This window comes from Coregonus lavaretus, assembly GCF_964263955.1.
Source record: "Coregonus lavaretus genome assembly, chromosome: 32".
NCBI classification, from domain to species: domain Eukaryota; kingdom Metazoa; phylum Chordata; class Actinopteri; order Salmoniformes; family Salmonidae; genus Coregonus; species Coregonus lavaretus.
In genome coordinates, this window is record NC_140019.1 from 30116965 (window position 1) to 30141074 (window position 24110).

Consider the following 24110-nt stretch of genomic DNA (forward strand, 5'->3'; position numbering starts at 1 on the left):
GTTGAAGGGGTTTAATGGCACAGGCAGGGAGCCCAGCCAACAGCGAGTTGCAGTAATCCAGACGGGAGATGACAAGTGCCTGGATTAGGACCTGTGCCGCTTTCGAGTAAGGTAGGGTCGTACTCTGCGAATGTTGTAGAGCATGAACCTGCAGGATCGGGTCACCGCTTTGATGTTAGCGGAGAACGACAGGGTATTGTCCAGGGTCATGCCAAGGTTCTTTGCACTCTGGGAGGAGGACACTATGGAGTTGTCAACCGTGATGGCGAGATCATGGAGCAGGCAGTCCTTCCCCGGGAGGAGGAGCAGCTCCGTCTTGCCGAGGTCCAATGTGAGAAGCCCAAGATCAGAATACAGAGAAGCAACAGTCCACAGATCTCTCTCTTTCTCCCGCAGAACAAAGGAGGGATTGTGGGGGGGTGGGGATATGACCCCTTGCACCAATCCTAAATGTTTTGCACCATGCGGCTCCTTGTTGGTCCCTAGTATTGGCGATCTGAATGTCTTTGTGTCACAGGGACAGATTGCCATCCAAAAACTCAAAATGTCCAAAGGTGGACACTGGAACAGTATATTTCAACATCCGTATGTTGGGAATGATGAGAGAGGTAATATGGAAAATGAATGTCTATTTTGTGATGTCATTCAAACGTTCATAAAAACGTTATGATGAAAATATTGTAACTTGAAGAGCTTTCATACTGTGCATTTGAAGTTTGCATCCGTTACGTTGTGTAGGAAATATCCAGTAGGAAGATAATATTTTTGTAAAGATAGGAAGATGATTTTGGTTCTCTAACGAAATCATAGGGTTCAGAATACTTTGCCCCAGTAACTAGCCACGCCCACAGGAGCTCAGAAAGAGTGTCTGCATGACGTAAACGCCCTCTTTACCATAGTGTATAAAAGGTTGAGTTAAGAATCAACAGGTAGACTAGACGGACCTCAAACTGCAGCTAGGTCTATATTGGTCCCGACCCTGAAAACCAACACTTGGTTGAAGAAGACAAAGGAGCTTCTAACAGTCAATGCTACGGCTGTGAAAATGTTCTAAGTACTGTATCTAAGAAAGTGAATTTAAGTAGGACCATCTGGCTACTCTCTTCAAATCATCATCGTCACAACACTGTTCTCATCACCCCATCGACACAGATCATCGACACGGCTGATTATCCATCCTCAAAACATCACTCTTCCAGAGCAGGGAGAGTGAACATCACCCTGTTAGTCCAAAGACTACAGAACCAGACAACTATCATCCAGAACACGAGGAGAAGACCCCATCAAGCCCTTTACACAGAGGCCTGGGTCCAAGAGAGATACACAACCTCCAACATGTAAATACATACATTACTTCTTAACAAACGGGCGGCAGTTTGGGGCAAGGTATTAGGATTACTGTGAGTGTAGTTCCATGTGTATCCAAGTGTTCTCTCTCTCCCTCTCTCTTTAACTTGCCATCTTCTGTAACAAGTGTCATATTGAGTTAGTCCGCTAGGGACCCGTTTCCATAGTATTAAGTTTCTAATCCCTACCTATACTGTGTATGTGTTTGTATCTTGTGTTATCATTTTAATTAGTTAGTAAATAAATTATTGAATAAATTTGTGTGGTACGGAATGATCAGTAAGACCCGGGTTTGTGCAGATTTAAGGAGTCTACGACCTTCAGAATTAGACTTATGAGGTGCCATCCATTCCCCCGCTAATAAGTGAACCCTCACCCACAGAAAGACTGATCGCTGACCTCAGCAGTGATGCAAATCCAAACTATGCCGAAGGGTTGAGAATGTTAGCTCACGACCGACGCCCTCCAAAATAGACCATCAGGCACCTGCCTTGTAAATGTTCTCTCCAGTTTAGCCCTGAACTATGCCCACCAGCAGAGATGGACATTGGTCCAATACTACAGTGCCCAGAAGAAGCACGAACACGAAACGGTTGAGATGAAGGGACAGGTGGAGAGAACCAGGAAACGAATGACAAAAGCCGACAAAGACAAGTTATCTACCAACGGGAGCGCGCAACTTGATAACATCCATGCAGTTTTGATGAACGTTACTCAAAGCAATAATGTTCTAGTCCAAATGCTGCAGGCCAAGGACGATCAGTTAATAAACACAATGACCAAGTTGGATGACAAATCACCGGAACTCATTGAAGTCGCTGACCAAATGAATGATGAGAGAACCCAGGTGATGAAGATGGAAATATTGATTTCTAAGCAAGCGGAGGAAATCTCATCACTGAGTCTCTCGCTCCATTCTCATGACCTCTATCTGCAAACCATGACAGATAAGTATGAGGCCGAACGAAGCAAGTGCGACACTCAAGTGTCTAAAATAAGTACTCTAAGTGCTCAAATGGACTCTGCTATGGAGCAGAATACCACCCTTAGGTACCATCTGGTGGAATTCCTGAACAGTCACACGCTACATCATGACTACCCAGTCAAGCAACCAAGTTCGCAACCGGAGCTCAGTACAAAAAGGAGTGAAGACGACAGAAGGTTTCAGACGTTGCCTCTCTCAGGTCTCCCTCAGTCTTCTCCTGTTGGCCATTCGGCACAGAGTAATATGGCGCCTCCTCGCCAACAAAGCCAAAGCTTGGTTTCTCCTCTTGGCCTTTCGGCCCACAATTCCCCACAGGATGAAGCCAACTCTCTCTGCGCACTCGGCACGGAACACCTTGACAAACTCGTCAAAAACTTCTACCCTGTTCCAGGTAAGCCAAACAACACTGAGACGTTCCTAGCATACATATAGGACGCCTTTGATGGCTACCCGAACACTACGGATTCTGACAGGCTTTACCTATTGAAGCGAACGTCGAATAGACACGTGACAAGGTTAATTCATATACAACAGCAACACGTGCAAAACGACTACGCTAAACTTGCCACGGCCTTGAAAATAGATGTCAGTGGTTCTGTGACTCATAAACACGACAGCTCGCTGGCTAACACACTCAAACAAGCTCAGAATGAACACCCACAAGCTTACTATCATAGGAATTCATTCAGCTAACTTAGCCTATTCAGTGAAACAGGAATGGAAGAGCTATTACCATTCAAACAAATGTTTCTGTCAAACATGTATCCCACCTTTATTACCTACTTGGGTCCTACAGCCTACGTTGGTTTGCCAATCTCAGACCTCAGAGAGCATAACGAGCACAGCTTTTGAACCATCAAAAGTGCGCAACGCTAAGAACCCTGTCATCTCGGGTTTGAAGATTGAACAGGAGCACTCACTCCAGTTAGAGGGTGCATTATCAGGTATTGAAGCGTTGCGTGATGACACACAACAACGGTTTCTACCACGAAACCATGATACCAATACCCGCCGCGGTCAAAATAACTGTACAGTACACCGCCAGTGAAACGACTACCGCTACAATCAACCTGATTGCTACGTTCCTGCACCCAACCCACACAAAGTGTCAGGGTACAAGGGTAACAAGGGTAACAAAGGGTTCAATTACAATAAAAATGTAACAGATTCTCTCTAGAAGTTCTGCTAAGAGAAATACAGAAGCGCAAACATTTTGAGAAAGGGGAAAAAGATAAGTCACTATGATGAGACAACAGGTCTGCCAAAATTAACACCATTTGCGAGGATGTAAACAATCAACTTACTCCCACTCTCACTCAAGATCCTATCCAGGGCCAGATTGATCTAGAAACAAGCCCAAAGCCTTTGTCTATAGACTCTGACACAAAGGTTGCGAAGCAAAAGGTCAAAACATCGCAATAGCCAATTCCACTCAAAACCTGATAATTCGATCTGTTTTCACCATGAACACTAATGACACATCATGTCATTGTGAACAACCACTCCACTTTGTGGGGAATATGACCACAAAACGCAACTCAAACAGCCCATACCTGGAAACCGTCCTGGCATGCGCTAATTGATTCGGCTCGACAATATCGCTAATCTCTCAAACGTTGTTCAATGATATCAAAAGGGCTTTGAACCCAGCTAAATGTTGGTTAAAAACGGAACGATGCGATACTAAACTTTGAGGTTTCACTCAGACTACGTCAACTCTCACATTGAGAATCATGCTGAAACTACACTTCCAAGACGTATCGCTTGTTCACCCTGTGTATGTTACCAGCCTCGAAAGTGAACCCCTGCTACTCGGAGCAGACTTGATGGATCGTTTGATCCCACTGATGGATTGAAAAACCAACCAAGTATGATCACAGCTAACCGTGCCGTCTCCACTGACCATGCTGTCTTCTCCGAACTTTAACTGCAACACAGTCATCCACAAGGGGTACCTATCGGAAGAACCCCTTGGGAAACATATGTTTCTACACCTCTTGGTGCAGAATCTGACCCAAGGAGATTTTACGATATCTTGTCACATTCAATCAGCAAACCTGATTGATCATTCTTTTCATGATTTCGAGCCAGCAGTCTATGTGAGTGAGCAACTTCCCTCCTCCTTGGAGTCATGTGATACTGTAGCTGAGATTAACTTATATTGTCCTATGGACACTTCCGCAAGCACTGCGGCCGTCTCAGGAATAAAAGCATCGATGTGCAGAGTGTACTCTGCTGCCGATGTTACATTTTCTGCTTTGAAGGGGACTGAAACCCCTTACAACGAATGTAACGGCGTCAGTCTCGCAACTGACCCGATGATTCCCACTGGTGAAACACTGTGCCATATCGCAGAAAGATATCCTTGTCTCAGTTCACAGGTACTGGAACGGTCGCCACACGCGGACGCTGTGGTGACTGACAAGCCACAACAGCTACTGAGCGTTTTCAAGCACAAACACCAGGAGATTTGGTTGAATGGTTACAGCCAATGTACTAACTATGCAGCTGCTGAAAACTCGTACAAAGGGTCCAACCTTTTCGTTTGTGCCTCGGACACCAACACCCACCGCTGGTGGGGGGGTCCCAAAACACAAAGGGGGGGAATACTAGCCCAGACCCATGATGAGCTTCGTCGAGGCCGGTGGGGGGTTTGAGACTACGTGCAACACTGTACGAGACCGCCAGAGCAGGAAACAAATCTAGTTGTAAACTTCCCCATGAGAACAGAGAGGAGCGGACAAGCCCCTCAATGGGGATAACCTTAGAACACATCTGAGATATCACTGAGGTGTACCACACTGGTCATAAAAGAGGTCCAGTGGACTTTCCACCTCCAAAACAAATGGCAACAATAATCATTCCTTGCCATGTGTAGTTTCAACTACAATGCAACTAGTAAAATGCTCTAATCATGTATTCCGGTAGGATAACGTTTCAGAATACATCGGTAGGATAACTGGTCCCCTTGAGTACCAGTACCAATGCCAGCAACAGTCAGTCCATCCACACTCAGTAAGAAGGCTAGAGAACTAACAAGTCCAATTGCCCTTGATAACAGTGACAGAAGAGTTGGCAGGCACTCAGGTTGCAACATGTGGGAAAGTCTCTGTAGGACACTATTCCGGTGGTAAACACACATACTACTCTCCTGAACAAAATCCCCTCATATCTACTGCCCCTCTCAATGGTGCACAACATATTGACCTCAGCTACCACAACCACGATAAAGCCAAACAGTCACATTGTTAGGCCTACTGCTGCTAGGTAGCTCTCTCTCTCTGCTCTCCCCCTCCCCTCTGTCTGTTCTTAATTGCAGGAGTGAAGTCTGGTGTGCGGGAGTCAGGGTTCCAGCTGCAGCTCATTCACCATAATCACCTCAGCCTTAAAGACCCGGTCAAACTTGCCACTCATCGTCAGATCATAGTCAAGACGACCATGTTAGTCTCGCTGCTGACTCAACCTGCTTGTTTTCGCTCTTGTGTTTTTGGCCGGTTCAATTTATATTTCTCCTGTGCCATAGATTATTGGAACCTGACTCCTGCCTCCGCTTCACTCCTGCCACCACCATCCTGCTTTCCACTACTGGACCTCACATTTGGACTCACCACGGACACTAGGACGTTACGGTATCACTCCTGCTCAGAACCCTGGATCTGTTACCCTCCCTGTAGACCTGGACTTGCTCTTCCCCTATTTTTGGAAACCTGGACAATTTAACTTTGAAATAAACCTGTTAAACCTTCTCTGGCTCGGTGTAGTTGTCTGCATTTGGGTTCATATTCAGTTTAAATCGTGACACACATTTGACCTATAGTCTGGGGTTGGCAATTCTAATCCATGTTGGTTAATCGTAATGAAGTGGGATTTTTACTGACGCTACCGGTTGTTGAAATGGAGAATATCTATAGATTGAAAACGGTTCTAAACGTAGGTTTTTGGTGCAACAGCACCCATGTGAAAATCGCCACACCCCCAGTCTAAGTTTATCAGGAACACAATCCAGATTTCTATCTTACCCCTAACCTGTTAATGTGTACTCTAACCAAAGACGTCCACTACCTTTGTTCTAGCAAACCATTCGTCAGGGATAACACTGAGCGCCTTTGTGGACTTAAGCCTATCGCCAGCGAATAATGCTGTAGAGCCAAACTGACAGCAAGGGATGGGGTCACAGGTGGATGTGGTAGGGAATCGATGGCTGGTTAACATCCTGCTCACGTCCGCCACTATGACTTTCGAACTCCATGACTCAACCACCCAACTGAACCTCCCCAACAAGACTGTTTTTGTTAAGGCACCAGAGGAGGCGATTATCCACATAGATGACCTAGCCCTATACCAACTTCCCGACGACAGGATAGGCACAGATATTGAAATTCCTGACGCTTTTGCTAAACGTTCTCTTTAGTTACCATAGACCATTCAAAGCCAAATCCAGTACTAGGGATCAATGACTGTTGATGTTAACGTACTGGATGAGGCACTCTTAGTTGACCCGACTGACTATATGAAAAAAGATTGGTCTGTCTCCCACTCTTGGACGGTGCCGGACAGTATACTGACTGTTACTATGATCCTTGGTCTTATTGCCCTTGACGTGTGCACCTACTATGTACACAGGCGCACACACGCAATGGAAGACCTAATGAGGTCTTATGCTAGGATCACCGCTGGGACGGAAGCAATCCGATTTTTGGAAGGTTGGTAATAGATCCTGAAATGCCATCAGGTGGTCCATCCACAGCATCCCCAGCCTCTTCTCCAGAGTCCGCTAAGTCAGCCATGTGGTGTCCCTATGTAAGCTTTGTCCTTCAGGGTGCCATTTTAGAGAGTGCCTTAACTACCCACCTTCAAGTAGGATTGCCCTAGATATGACATTAGAGGCAATGCCATGATAGAGTAATTTAGCCAAAACATGGGACGAATATAGAACATAGTCCAATTAGATGATTAAGGTGTGGGGGGGGGGGGGGGCGTTTGACCAGCAGCCTGCTTGTACCCGTTTCTACAAGGAGACACAAAACAGGACATCCGATGGTCATTCTTTTGGTGGATTACAACTTTTATAAAAACTTTGTAACGAAAATATTGTAACTTGAAGAGCTTTCATACTGTGCATTTTAAGTTTGCATCCGTTACGTTGTGTAGGAAATATCCAGGAGGAAGATAATATTTTTGTAAAGCTAGGAAGATGATTTTGGTTCTCTAAAGAAATCATAGTGTTCAGAACACTTTGCCCCTGTAACTAGCCATGCCTACGGGAGCTCAGAAAGAGTGTCCGCATGACGTAAACACCCTCTTTACCAGAGTGTATAAAAGGTTGAGTTAAGAATCAACAGGTAGACTAGGCGGACCTCAAGCTGTAGCTAGGTCTATATTGGTCCCGACCCTGAAAACCAACACGCGGTTGAAGAAGACAAAGGAGCCTCTAACAGTCAATGCTACGATTAGGAAAATGTTCTAAGTACTGTGTCTAAGAAAGTGAATTTCAGTAGGACCATCTGGCTACTCTCTTCAAATCATCTTCAACAACACTGTTCTCATCACCCTATCGACACGGATCATCAACACGGCTGATTAGCCATCCTCAGAAGATCACTCTTCCAGAAGACAACTATCATCCAGAACACGAGGAGAAGACCCCATTGAGCCCTTTCCACAGAGGCCTGGGTCCAAGAGAGATACATGATCTCCAACACGTAAATACATGCATTACTTCTTACCAAACGGGCGGCAGTTCGGGGCAAGGTATTAGGATTACTGTGAGCGTAGTTCCATGTGTATCCAAGTGTTCTCTCTCTCCCTCTCTCTTTAACTTGCCATCTTCTGTAACAAGTGTCATATTGAGTTAGTCCGCTAGGGACCCGTTTTCATTGTATTAAGTTTCTAATCTCTACCTATACCGTGTATGTGTTTGTATCTTGTGTTATCATTTTAATTAGTTAGTAAATAAATGATTGAATCAATTTGTGTGGTACGGAATGATCAGTAAGACCTGGGTTGGTGCAGATTTAAGGAGTCTACGACTTTCAGAATTAGACTTATGAGGTAAGTGATTAATAACTGACTGTTAAATGATATAAGAGATATCTAGATATCTTTAGAGTTAATTCGGGAAATGGTAACTCGTTAAACAACTTTCCCTGTGGTGCCCTAAATTCCTAATGAGTTAATTGTTGCATAATTAATTTAATCTAGTAACAATTAAACATAGTAGGTAAATATTCGATAAATAACAGTCATCACATTAATGAAAGTCATGTCACGACAAGTGTCTTCAGTTTGTTATTGAAGTGTAAATAAAATTAATTTAACACGAGGTCCATCATTGTCAATTTACTGATGTAACCATGATTCATGATTCAAGTCATAAGAATAATTTTATGCCATCATATACATATATATTTTTGTATAATATCTCTTTAAGGCAATAATGTAACTTTATGAAGTTCTTTTACATAAGAGATTATGCTAAAATCTTACTGAGGAGAAGCAAACTAAGATTGGTGGATTACCCCTCATAGAGGTAGGCCTAGTAAACCATGCAAAAGGCATTATGGTCAAATTGATATATTGTATCAATTAGCAGGCCTAAAGCATTCAGCCAATAGATTACAGTAAGAGAAGTGTTATAGAACTGTAGTCCCATATACATATCACTGGTCTTTTGATTACACTAACTGCTTATTGGTTGGAAATGGAACAGGAAATGTTGAACTTTAGTTTTTTCCAACCAATCAGGTAATTCTTAGAATTCAAACCAGCCTATATTTCTGCTCACATCAGTCATTTCATTTTGGGACTGTAGACCAACTGTTGTTACAGCACATCAAGATGATCAGAATCAACCTTGTTTGGATGTTAGTCAGTCAAGTATGTAAGTACCAGATTAACCAACTGTCCCATATTGTACTGTCATACTGGATAAAAATATTTAATACTGATCGTATAATGATGTCTGATTGAAAGGTTATGTCTTCAGATTCAAAATGAGGCAAATTATGATGCCAATATATTTGTGGTCAATATATTTGTGGTCAAATATATATATATATATATATATTTAAAACTTATTTTCTGAAAGAATGGATAACATAGCTGACAATCTGATTTCTTTCACATTTTTTGTAGTCCTGATTCACACTGAAGAAGTTCCTCTGCAAATTCCACTGACCACAGCTCAGCTCGGAGAGTCTGTATCTCTTCCATGTCTCTTCTCAGAGACAATTGATTATTTCCAATGGCTGTACTGGTACAAGCAAGCTGCTGGTCAAACGCCCCAAGTTGTGGCAACTGTGGAAAATAAAAAATCTGTAGATTTTGTTCTTAATGGAGAGTTTAACAACATCCGTTTCACAATGGAGAAAGTAAAAGATGGATATCTTCTCATCATCAACAATATCAGCAGATCAGATGAGGCAGCATACTTCTGTGGAATAGGAACAGTGTATGAGATGAATTTTAGAAATGGAACATTTTTGTCTGTAAAGGGTAATTTTATTTCAGTAATATGATTTATCTCAATGTTTATCAAAACCTTTTTCTTTGTTAAGTTATGCATAGTAATAGATGCTGAGTGTGCTGCATACATATGTTTCTAGAGAGCCAAACTGCAATAATTGTGTATTCACGTGACACTGACATTTCCTTCCATAAAAACAACATAAATTAGGTGTCAGTCAGAAGAGGTCACACTACCAGACTGTAGAGCAACAGACAGTTTCTGATCCAGTCCATCCAGGAGACTCTGTGACCCTACAGTGCACAGTACTCTCTGAGACCTGTACAGGAGAACACGGTGTGTACTGGTTCAGAGCCGGATCAGGGGAATCCCATCCAGGAGTCATTTACACCCCTGGGAACAGGAGTGATGAGTGTGAGAAGAGCCCTGAGACTCCCTCTCCTACACAGAGCTGTGTCTACAACCTCTCCAAGAACAACCTCAGTCTCTCTGATGCTGGGACTTACTACTGTGCTGTGGCCACATGTGGGGAGATCCTGTTTGGCGACGGAACAAAACTTAACATCATTAAAGGTACAGCTTCTTGTTAAATTGATAAAGCACCTTACACTTGAAAATCTTTATTCAAACATTCAAGCATATTTTATAGATACCATTATTTAGTTTAAATGGTTCAAAGCTAAAATAATTGTATTATCAACTATGCATGCTTACCATAAAACATAAAAAGCATGTTGAATTTATATTCGTATCAGGTAACACAGTGGATCCCATTGTCCTCAGCTTGGGAGCAGCAGTGGCTTTTTGTGTGATTCTAATTTTTATTCTCGCTTGTACCAAAAACAAGAGGCAAACATGTGATCATTGTAAAGGTAAGTCATTTTAGAGATACATATCTATTGGTTTGTGTCAGCAATGACAATTTAAAAGTAAAATCTCACCTCATGTTCTGTATATTCCGTCTCCATTTTCATTCTTGGATTTCTATCTGTTGATACAGCAAGTGTCTCTCAGCATATTCACCATGATGATAACCTCTCACCAGAGCAGTCAAGTGGTCAGGTATGTAACATCTATACTATCCAATGTGTGAAAACAAGAGGTACATTCCCTGTTACACAGGAGTGTGTATATTTATGGATACATCACTAAGTACAGCAGTAACCCATGAGATGTTGCGGCAGTGTTGTGTGTCATAAAGAAAACCTGTATTTAAATATATTACTAATTAGAACCTGCAGCCATAGTTTTATTTCAATGTATAGGTACATTTTAGATATGGGGCTTTAAGATGTTAAATTACCCTCATATTCACTAGCTTATTTATTGTCCAAAAATCTGTAGTGTAACTTAAAATGTTATAATGAACATGCTCACAACATCAGTATTGGACATTAAAAAGTAAATGCTTTAGAAATGTTTTAGTTTTATTAAAAATGTGTTCTTGCATAGTCATTGCCTGTAATTAACTAGTAGGAAGACATATTTTATATGTATATATATATATTTTTAACCTTTATTTAACTAGGCAAGTCAGTTAAGAACAAATTCTTATTTACAATAACGGCCTACACCGGCCAAACATATGACACTAAGATTGTGATTGCGATATCCTCAAATGTCAGGGAAAATGACTTTAAAAGCTGCATTGTTGGCGGTCCAGTGCCCTGTGCTAAGAATTGAATCATAGCTTCAGCAAGCACATTCCCATGACCATAATACTGTTAATGTTATTATTTTGACTTTTTTGTTATTGTGCACAATGGAGATATTATTTTCTGTACTCTATTACTTAGGTGCCAATCACAGATATGTTGAATTATGCTGCATTGAATTTCTCTGAGAGGAAAATTAAAAGAGGAAGAAAGAAGAGAGAGACACCACAGGAGAGTGTGTACTCTGATGTCAGGTACTCAGGCTGGGAGTGAACTTTGTTTCAGATACAGCATGGACGAACTTATCTCAGTCAAGCATCTCTATTTAGACAAAATGTAAACATTTTCGTATCAACTTTTACAGTTTTACAACACAATATCTGAATACTATACAATAGACAATGGAATTCCATCCATGTTTCTGCTCAAAATGTCTTCTGGAGTGGTCCTCCTACTCTGAGCTAGCTGATGTCAACTAGTAGAGGAGGGAATTTAGCTTTATATGTCCATGTACACCACATGACCAAAAGTATGTGGACACCTGCTCATCGAACATCTCATTTCTAAATCATGGGCATTAATATGGAGTTGGTGCATTCCGAAAGTATTCAGACCTCTTTACTTTTTCAAAATTTTGTTACGTTACAGCCTTATTCTGAAAAAGATTAAATTGTTTCCCCCCCTCATCAATCTACACACAATACGCCATAATGACAAAGCAAAAACAGGTTTGTAGAAGCTTTAGCAAAAAACGAATAATTTTTATTTATTTACATAAGTATTCAGACCCTTTACTCAGTACTTTGATGAAGCACCTTTGGCAGCGATTGCAGCCTCGAGTCTTCTTGGGTATGACGCTACACGCTTGGTACACGTGTATTTGGGGACTTTCTCCCATTCTTCTCTGCAGATTCTCTCAAGCTCTGTCAGGTTGGACATTCAGAGACTTGTCCCGAAGCCACTCCTGCGTTGTCTTGGCTGTGTGCTAAAGGTTGTTGTCCTGTTGGAAGGTGAACCTTCGCCCCAGTCTGAGGTCCTTAGCGCTCTGGAGAAGCTTTTCATCAAGGATCTCTTTGTACTTCATCTTTCTCATCTTTCCCTCGATCCTGACTAGTATCCAAGTCCCTGCCACTGAAAAACATCCCCACAGCATGATGCTGCCACCACCATGCTTCACCGTAGGTATGATGCCAGGTTTCCTCCAGACGTGATGCTTGGCATTCAGGCCAAAGAGTTCAATCTTGGTATCATCAGACCAGAGAATCTTGTTTCTCATTGTCTGAGAGTCTTTAGGTGCCTTTTGGCAAACTCCAAGCGGGCTGTCATGTGCCTTTTACTGAGGAGTGACTTCCGTCTGGCCACTCTACCATAAAGGCCTGATTGGTGGAGTGCTGCAGAGATGGTTGTCCTTCTGGAAGGTTCTCCCATCTCCACAGAAGAACTCTGGAGCTCTGTCAGAGTGACCATTGGTGTATTAGTCACCTCCTTGACCAAGGCCCTTGTCCCCTGATTGCTCAGTTTGGCCAGGCGGCCAGCTCTAGGAAGAGTCTGGGTGGTTCCAAACTTCTTCCATTTAAGAATGGCCACTGTGTTCTTGGGGACCTTCAATGCTGCAGAAATGTTTTGGTACCCTTCCCCAGATCTTTGCGTCGACACAATCCTGTCTTGGAGCTCTACGGACAATTCCTTCGACCTCATGGCTTGCTTTTTGATCTGACATGCGCTGTCAACTGTGGGACTTTATATAGACAAGTGTGTGACTTTTCAAATCATGTCAAATCAATTGAATTACCACAGGTGGACGCCAAACAAGATGTAGAAACATCTCAAGGATGATCAATGGAAACAGGATACACCTGAGCTCAATTTCGAGTCTCATAGCAAAGGGTATGAATACTTACTTACTTATTTCAGTTTTCTATTCATAATAAAATAGCAAACATTTATAAAAACCTGTTTTTGCTTTTTATTACAGTGCCTTGCAAAAGTATTCATCCCTCTTGGCGTTTTTCCTATTTTGTTGCATTACAACGTGTAATTTAAATGGATTTTTATTTGGATTTCATGTAATGGCCTTAAACAAAATAGTCCAAATTGGTGAAGTGAAATGAAAAAAATGACTTCTTTCAGAAAATGCTAAAAAATAATAATAACGGAAAAGTGGTGCGTGCATATGTATTCACCCCCTTTGCTATGAAGCCCCTAAATAAGATATGGCGCAACCAATTACCTTCAGAAGTCACATAATTAGTTAAAAAAAGTCCACCTGTGTGCAATCTAAGTGTCACATGATCTCAGTATACATACACCTGTTCTGAAAGGCCCCAGAGTCTGCAACACCACTAAGCAAGGGGCACCACCAAGCAAGCGGCACCATGAAGACCAAGGAGCTCTCCAAACAGGTCAGGGACAAAGTTGTGGAGAAGTACAGATCAGGGTTGGGGTAAAACAAAATATGCGAAACTTTGAACATCCCACGGAGCACCATTAAATCCATTATTAAAAATTGAACGAATATGGCACAACAACAAACCTGCCAAGAGAAGGCCGCCCACCAAAACTCATGGACCAGGCAAGGAGTGCATTAATCAGAGAGGCAACAAAGAGACCAAAGATAACCTTGAAGGAGCTGCAAAGCTCCACAGTGGAGATTGGAGTATCTGTCCATAAGACTACTTTAAGCCGTACACTCCACAGAGCTGGGCTTTACGGAAGAGTGGCCAGAAAAAAGCCATTGCTTTAAGAAAAAAATAAGCCAACATGTTTGGTGTTCACCAAAAGCATGTGGGAGACTCGCCAAACATATGGAAGAAGATACTCTGGTCAGATGAGACTAAAATTGAGCTATTTGGCCATCAAGGAAAACGCTATGTCTGGCGCAAACCCAACACCTCTCACCACCCCGAGAACACCATCCCCACAGTGAAGCATGGTGGTGGCAGCATCATGCTGTGGGGATGTTTTTCATTGGCAGGGATTGGGAAACTGGTCAGAATTGATGGAATAATTGATGGTGCTAAATACAGGGAAATTCTTGAGGGAAACCTGTTTCAGTCTTCCAGATATTTGGGACTGGGACGGAGGTTCACCTTCCAGCAGGACAATGACCCTAAACATACTGCTAAAGCAACACTCGAGTGTTTAAGGGGAAACATTTAAATGTCTTGGAATGGCCTACTCAAAACCCAGACCTCAATCCAATTGAGAATCTGTGGTATGACGATTGCTGTACACCAGCGGAACCCATCCAACTTGAAAGAGCTGGATCAGTTTTGCCTTGAAGAATGGGCAAAATCCCAGTGGCTGGAAGTGCCAAGCTTATAGAGACATACCCCAAGAGACTTGCAGCTGTAATTGCTGCAAAGGCTGGCTTTACAAAGTATTGAATATATATATATATATTTTTGGGGGGGTGAATAGTTATGCACTCTCAAGTTTTCTGTTTTTTTGTCTTATGTCTTGTTTGTTTCACAAGAATAAATAGTTTGCATCTTCAAAGTGGTAGGCATGTTGTGTAAATCAAATGATATAAACCCCCCAAAAATCCATTTTAATTCCAGGTTGTAAGGCAAGAAAATAGGAAAAATGCCAAGGGGGGTGAAGGCACTGTATGGGGTGTTGTGTGTAGATTGATGAGAAAAAATTTATAATATAGTCCATTTTATAAAAAGGCTGTAATGTAACAAAATGTGGAAAAAGTGGTACTTTCTGTAATGTACTGTAATTGTTAATACTGTTCAGAATAATTTAATGATCTAGTTCAGTCATGTATTTTTATAATACTTTGTTTGTATACCATTTATAACAATATACATTGAGATTGAGATTTATAACCCTAGTTCATTAAGTTTCATTTGAACTTGTATCATACAATGAACTCATACTTCATAAATCTATGAATATGTATATTTAGTGAAATATTTGGTATTTCTCATTGCATCATCAATGTATTTTGATATTTTTTTAAATCTTGAATATGGTAAGGTCTCACACGTGTCAGTAAAGTTTTAACAATATGCATTTGTATTTGACCCTATAATGTTGCAAAATATAAAAATGCATATGAATTTTTTTATTTATCTTTTTGAGTCAACCTTACACATTATGCTTCACACTCAGCGTTAAACGGGAATTTCAGGATTTTACAACTTCATGTTAGATGGTTCCTCAACTTGAAAGTAGTCTATGTGTCAAGGCAAAATGTAATCCATTGTTCGGTTTTCTCTAAACAGGAACTACAGACTTCAGCTAACTTTAGCCACAGCTAGCTAATATCTATGGGAATTATAGGGGCAACTTTCATGCAATTTTCATGGCCAAATAATCTCCATATTTGGTTTGATGTTACTTAAAGATGATTGTTCCATAAAAAAAAACACTGCACAATTGCCCTATCACTTCCATTGATTGTTAGCTGTCGGTGGCTAAAGTTTGCATGAATTTGTAGTGACTGTTTCCCAGACACAGATTAAGCCTAGTCCTGGACGAAATAGCTCTTTCAATGGAAAATCTTTTTAGTCGTGATCTGTGTCTGGGATATATGGCATCACTAAGCAATATCTTGCTGTAAAGTAGGCCAACAAATTAGTGCACACCATAAATCTTTAGATTGCATACAGTACATGGCTGAAAATGGGTGGAAACGTTAAACAGGAAGTGATGCATGTCTTTCCCCTAACCAATCAAGTCATTCTTATATTTTAAACAGCCCACAATTATTTTCATTTAGTCAGTCAGTCATTCATAGTAACAAAGAAAAACAGTTGTTAAAGCTACAGTCAGTCCATATTAAGATGATCACGATCTACCTTCTTTGGGGACTTCTCTCTCAAGTGTGTAAGTGCATGTCCTAATCTCAAATAGTATTTTACTGAGCAGTAAAATTGAAAATCGGTAAAGAATAACACTATCTTATTGGAAAATCATGTCTAAAGGTAATGAAATGTATTCCGTTTGGACAGCAATGTGACCGATATAGCATCAGGCAATTTGAATTGCAGTAGTTTGATGACATAATTAAAGAAATACACTGCTATTCAAAGGTTGAACATTGTCCATTTCCATTTCAAATTGACATCTGATAACATTCACATTTTGGCAGACCTGATTCAGACTGAAGATGCTCCTCAACCAATACCAGTGACTACACGTCTATTTGGAGACACTGTATCTTTGCCATGTCCCAAAGCGGAATCTCAACAATTGCTGTACTGGTACAGACAAACTGTTGGCCAACTGCCCAATCTTGTCGCATCTGTATTCTTTGGATCAGAACCTGTACTTAAAGGAGAGTTTAAGAACCCACGTTTCAAAGTGGAGAAATCTGAATATGTGTACAATCTCATTATCAGAAATATCAGCACATTAGATGAGGCAACATACTTTTGTGGAATGGGGACAATGTATGGGATGAACTATGGAAATGCAACATTTTTGGCTGTGAAAGGTAATTTAATTTAAATTGTGTGTTTCAATGTTCACCAAGTGTTTTTGTGTATTTTTATACATACAGTAGATGCACACTGCCATGTACTAAATATGTTCAGAAAAAAATAACAGACAATCTTGATGCAGTATGCATAGAAAGTGGATATTCATGGTAAGTGTCATAATGATCAAATGTAAAGACAACTCGTCATTTTTGGAGACAGGTTTTTGAAATGACAACGTTACGGTATAGGTAGCAAAAGAGTGTAGAAACGGCAGCTAACTAACTTTGACTATAAACAACTCTTCAGCTGGCTAGCTAAGCATCTTGGCTGACTGTGGGGCAAATACATTTGAATAATTACTGACAACTAAAGAAAACATTTATAGTTTATTAGCAACCGCACCACTCTTTTCTAGCAAACAAAACGCTGTTTCCAAAACTGCCATGTGCCTAAAGGAATGTATACTATTTAAAATTCTATGATGTCTCAACTTTACAAGCTTATGAATAATTATTTTCTCAATACAATATCACAATATAGGACACAATCACCTTTCATTGGTGCAGCAACCAGTTTCCGCCCCAGTCCATCCAGGAGACTCTGTGACTCTACAGTGTACAGTACTCTCTGAGACCTGTACAGGAGAACACAGTGTGTACTGGTTCAGAGCCGGATCAGGAGAATCCCATCCAGGAGTCATTTACACCCCTGGGATCAGGAGTGATGAGTGTAAGAAGAGCTCTGAGACTCCCTCTCCTACACAGAGCTGTGTCTACAACCTCTCCAAGAACAACCTCAGTCTCTCTGATGCTGGGACTTACTACTGTGCTGTGGCCACATGCGGGGAGATCCTGTTTGGCAACGGAACAAACCTAAGTATTGGTAGGTTATGAATATTATGAGTTATAGTTTCGAAATTAGAGGATCATGTTTAGAAATATTTAAGTGGTGAATGTACACTGAATGTACAACATGTTAAAAACATCTTCCTAATATTGAGTTGCACCGCCTTTTGCCCTCAGAACAGCCTCAATTCATCGGGGCATAGACTCTACAAGGTCTCGAAAGTATTCCACAGGGATGCTGGCCGATGTGGACTCCAATGCTTTCCACAGTTGTGTCAAGTTGGCTGGATGTCCTTTGGGTGGTGGATAATTCTTGATACACACGTGAAACTGTTGAGCGTGAAAAACCCAGCAGCGTTGCAGATCTTGACACACTCAAACCGGTGCGCCTACCCCATTCAAAGGCAATAAAAAAAATGGACCCTCTGAATGACACACATACAGTCGATTTAACAAGTGACATAAATACGGGATCATAGCTTTCACCTGGATTCACCTGGTCACTCTGTCATGGAAAGAGCAGGTGTTCATAATGTTTTGTACAGTCATTGTATAGCACAGTGGTTGAGGTCTATGTGCCTTTTGCTATAACAGTATTCTCATCATTGACCAGAAATGAATCTTCAGCTGTAAATTCTTAGATGTTGTAAACAAAATACAACTTGCTGATAGTTATGAATAACTAATTTAAAGAAATATAAACTAAATATTTTAACAAATCTCTCCTTCAATCCATGTCTTTTATATGACAATGATAACAATGTTATTTAATGTGTATAGCACTTTTTATTACAAAACTAATCTCAAAACGTTAAAAAGCAAAACAAAATGACAAACACAACAAATATACAGTTTTTTATAATCACTTTGGCACTGATTTCAGAACCTTGACGTTATTTTTCAAAACTCTAGACACAAAACTCAAAACGGTCATCACTTGTAACACAGACTGTCCAATGTTCAAAACATTGCATTGTTCATTCATATCTTTAAAGAAATCTTGCACTTGCACAATCATTGGTTCAAAAAACGAATTTATTGTGAAATACCAATGAAACTTTAATTTAGATCACCCACACACAAGCAACCGATAGTTTCACTGTGTCATTGTTCGTACGATCATTAAATATTGTAGTACAAAATAGGTGATACATGTTTCATTATGGTACTACATGTAAATACATCCCTGTAAAAGTACTGCAGTAGTAGAGAGAATACTACAGACACAGTGGAATCATTGAACAAAATCTGAAATATATTGATGAAAAACAATACAGTACTGTAAAACATAAAATGCAGTGTTCCTCAACTTGCTTGCTTGTACTGTAAAAAGCAAAACATAGGAGAGATTAATGTACTTCTACATTTTCATCAACTCTGTCTTGTGGTTTTGGCCACAGGTTCTCATCTACATCACAATGGATGTTTTCATTAGCCAAACATCTTAGAAAAAACCTTTGGCCATGGCGAATCCAGGCCTGACACTGGTCTGCCGTGATGTCATTGCATGCGTCATCCATGGCCTGGAGAAGAGTGACTTGTTCATGAGGGCGCCTATCATAAACCTTCCATCTCCATGTGGAGAAAAATTCCTCAATCGGGTTAAGGAAAGGAGAGTATGGGGGTAAATACAGTGTGGTAAATTGTGCATGGGCCTGAAACCATGCTTGCACCATATGAGCATGGGGATGTAGCTCAGTTGGTAGAGCATGGCGTTTGCAATGCCAGGGTTGTGGGTTCGATAAAATAATGTATGCACTAACTGTAAGTCGCTCTGGATAAGAGCGTCTGCTAAATGACTAAAACGTAAATGTAAATGTAAATGAACCTGACATTATCCCACACAATGACATAGGTCACGCCACCAGCTCTACAGGCCTGATCGAGCTCATCAAGGAAGGTTACAAGGGGACCATAGAAACGGTGTCTGATAAAGAATGATGATGAAATATTACATCCATAGATAATGTAGTCTAATTGGTTCATGCTCCACGCTAATTGGTGACAATGAATCTCGTTACTTTGAAACTTTCATGATCTAAACATGGAATATTGTTTCTCTGTTTGCATACAACTATGCATTAAGAGCAATGCAACAGTTACTTATCATTTTGAGCAGTTGTATCAATTGATAGTTGGATAATTGTAATGAAATGAATAGACACTCATCTGAAATGTAATGTGTGAATTGCCTTTTGAAATAGTAATACTTTGATGTTAAGATGTGTCATATTGAACAGGTGACTTTTGTTAAATGAACAAATTATCTTAGTTTTATGTGTATTGTATCTAAGCAATTGAAAAAAGTGTTAGAGTTTTGAAAAATGTGCATTTTGATCATTGGTTGTCAGTTTTGTGTCTAGAGTTTTGAAAAATGACGTCAAGGTTCTGAAATTAGTGCCAAAGTGATTGTAAAAAACAGTAAATTGAGATGATGGAAATTGAGATTTAATGTCCTTAGACAGATTAGAATGATGGAGATGGAGATTGAATGTCCTTAGACAGATTAGGATGATGGAGATGGAGATTGAATGTCCTTAGGCAGATTAAGATGATGGAGATTGAATGTCCTTAGGCAGATTAGGATGATGGAGATGGGGATTGAATGTCCTTAGACAGATTAGGATGATGGAGATGGAGATGGAATGTCCTTAGGCAGATTAGGATGATGGATATGGAGATTGAATGTCCTTAGACATATTAGGATGATGGTAATGGAGATTGAATGTCCGTAGACAGATTAGGATGATGGAGATGGAGATTGAATGTCCCTAGACAGATTAGGATGATGGAGATGGAGATTGAATGTCTTTAGACAGATTAGGATGATGGATATTGAGATTGAATGTCTTTAGACAGATTAGGATGATGTATATGGAGATTGATGTCCTTAGACAGATTAGAATGTGGATATGGAGATTGAATGTCCCTAGATAGATCAGAATGATGGAGATGGAGATTGAATGTCCTTAGACAGATTAGGAAAAGGGAGTTGAGGAAGTTTGGGTTGGAAAGGCAGGATATAGATGAAGAGAGAGCCCCTCATCAGAGCACAACACCTGCTTCTCCTGCATTCACTTCCTCCATAGAAGCCGCTCCTTTACGTAGGTACTGGTCCTCCATTACCAAAAAGGTAGCAACCACCTGGGTGATGCCACGGCTGTTGAAAAGCGCTTGAAAAGTCACTGCAAATAAACACTTATTAGAACAGTCCCCGATCCTCCTCTACCATCTCCAGAAGGGTGATATATATCTCTCTTACTATTTTATGTTAATATAAGGGTGGTATGGATCTCTCTTGCTATTTTATTTTAATATAAGGGTTGTATCTATCTCTTTCACTATTTTATTTTATTATAAGGGTCGTATATATCTCTATTACTATTTTATTTAAATACAAAGGTGGTATATATCTCTCTTACTGTTTTAATTTATTTTAAGGTTGTATATCTCTCTTGCTATTTCATTTTAATATTAGGGTGGTATATCTCTCTCTTACTATTTTATTTGAATACAAGGGTGGTATATATTGACTCTTATTTTTTAATGTTTTTTTCCTTTTAGAAAGATCTCTGGATAATGTAGTCATTGGACTGGGAGTGACATCAGTTTTCTGTGTGATTGTGATCATTATCCTCGTTATCAGCAGAAATACAAAGCCAATTTGTGAACATTATAAAGGTGAGCTCTTTGGTATTACAAACTGTAGACAAACACCTAATACATTGTAGTACACAATATTTGTCATCAAGTATAATACCTCTGTCTTTTACCTATCTTGACTTTTGTCATGTTGATGCTTTGTTTTTATTCATGTTAACAGTGCGTGTTGCACAGCATGGCCATGACAACTTAACCACCGAACGTGATCAGGTAAATAAATACAATTGTTATAATATTGGCCTGTTGGTAGATGATTTGTAATATGATACTGAATACTCCAATTACCTGACTATTATTATTATGACTACATTTATTTATTAAAAACCGTGATGATGATTCACAGGATCAAGATGGAGTTACGTTGAATTATGCTGCATTGAATTTCTCTGAGAGGAAGACTAAAAGAGGAAGAAAGAAGAGAGAGATACCACAGGAGAGTGTGTACTCTGATGTCAGGTGCTCAGACTGGGAGTGAACTTTGTTTATGTGCAGAGGAATGGGTGTAGTTTGGTCAGGAAACACTTGTCAATATAGATGTATATAATGTATTCAGACAGTCATGACATTTTAGCCTCACTGATACTATAATGTATAATATAAATAGCTTGTTCTTCTAGGAGTGTTCTCTGTCAGATGACCACTGTTATGGAACGGCTTGTCCTGTCAGGTAGAGGGCCAGAAAACATTGAGGTCTTTAAATCAAGCCTGAAAATCTACCTTTTAGCTTGGCCTTTAATCTTAATCTGTGATTGTGTTGTTATTTTAGACTTCCTTAGTGATTCTATGTTTTCCTCTTGTATCGTATATCTTGTATCTCAGCCCATTGTTTAGACATACTGTTTAACAGTGAGCCAACTAAGTGGCTTTGTGCTTAGTGACCACCCTGAGAATAGAAAGTTGAGGGTTTGATCCCCGGTCGAGTCACACCAATTACTCCAACAGTGGGACCGAATGCCTTTCTGCTTGGCAATCAGCATAAAGGAGATGGATTGGGTTAAGTGTCCTGTCCCGGAGGTGTACTTGTACATCAAACTGCCTTCCGCTATAGAGTCAGGAGATGGGCTTCTGCCGCTATGAGCCATTCTGACTCAGCCAACAAGGATTACTTACTTACCTGTTGTTCTACTGTAAAGTTTGTTGCAATTGAAATGTATTTCAAATAAAATGTGAGTTGATCAGCCCCATGTGAAGTCATTTTTCTCTATTTGCAATAATGTATAATACTTTGTTCCCAATGCACAGTAGTAGGTTGCCTCATCTGATGTGCTGATATTGCTGATAATGAGATGAGAGACGTCTTCAGCTTTGTCCACTTTAAAACTTGGGTTATTAAACTTTCCAGAAAGAACAGGTTTTGAAGAATCAGTAATAGCTGCCACAACATGGGGCATTTAACCAATAGTCTGCTTGTACCAGTACAGGACTTGAAAATGTTTGTTATCTGCGAATAGGCATGATAGAGATATGGAGTCTCCGAGCTGAACAGGGGTCAGTGGAACTGGCTGATGAACTTCTTCATTTTGAATCAGGACTGCAATAGATTTGAAAGAAGTTTTGCAAATACATTAACTACAGACATCAATTTGCAGAATAATTGCCAAAGTGGTCAGAGCTATCTGGAAATGGTCTAGGAGAAAGCCTAACCAATGTCCTTAAAACCATGGAAACATACTGATATGTTGATATTTCCTGTCATAGCTACATTGATATAGCTACAGTATGTCATCCTCTTTCTGCACTACTGCATTACTTTCCAATAGTCTAAGACGTAGATTACACATTCAGTAAAAAAATTCTGCAGTTCAGTAAGACAATTGGTTAGGCATGCACTTACAAAGTTGAGTGAGACGTACCAAAACAAAGTTGGTTCTGATCATCTTGCTATGTTGCTATTGTTGTGACAAGAGTTTGTCTTATTTCCCCTAACCATGAAACATGTAGTGACTGATGTGATTAAATGAACAGAATTATTCATTTTGCTTGGTGCCTTTGAAATGTAAGAATGACCTGATTGGTTGTGCAACACTTCCTGTATATGGTTTTCCATCAACAAGGGTCTGGACATGGTATCACTTTAAATTACACCTTGAACTATAGTGTGATTTGTTGGCCTTATGTATTGATCATTGATGCCATTGCCATATTGATTTTGAACCAGTCCATTGACTTTGAACCAGTCACAACACACTAGGTGCACCTCAGCCACGCTCAAGGTCCTAAACTATATTATAACTGCGATCGATAATAGACAGTACTGTGCAGCCGTCTTCATCGACCTGGCCAAGGCTTTCGACTCTGTCAACCACCGCATTCTTATTGGCAGACTAAATAGCCTTGGTTTCTCAAATGACTGCTTCGCCTGGTTCACCAACTACTTCTCAGATAGAGTTCAATGTGTCAAATCGGAGGGCCTGTTGTCTGGACCTATGGCAGTCTCTATGGGGGTGCCACAGGGTTCAATTCTTGGGCCGACTCTTTTCTCTGTGTATATCAATGATGTTGCTCTTGCTGCTGGTGATTCTCAGATCCACCTCTACGCAGACGACACCATTTTGTATACATCTGGCCCTTCATTGGACACTGTGTTAACAAACCTCCAAACGAGCTTCAATGCTCTTAAACACATTGTAAAACTATTCAATCGAACGCTGCTGGCACCTGCCCACCCGACTAGAATCCCTACTCTCGACGGGTTTGACCAAGAGTATATGGACAACT

At 40.5% G+C, this 24110-nt stretch overlaps 1 protein-coding gene across 1 annotated transcript; it reads left to right on the top strand.

Annotated features, from left to right (window-relative positions):
- Positions 1-16245: 16245 nt before the first annotated feature.
- LOC311107241 (signal-regulatory protein beta-2-like) lies at positions 16246-21867 on the top strand (the record flags this gene model as incomplete). The annotated part of the gene is made up of 6 exons (XM_084149725.1): positions 16246-16288; positions 16554-16898; positions 17425-17766; positions 21294-21410; positions 21553-21602; positions 21736-21867. 6 exons carry the CDS (start codon positions 16246-16248, stop codon positions 21865-21867), a joined length of 1029 nt encoding a protein of 342 aa, XP_084005851.1.
- Positions 21868-24110: the final 2243 nt, after the last annotated feature.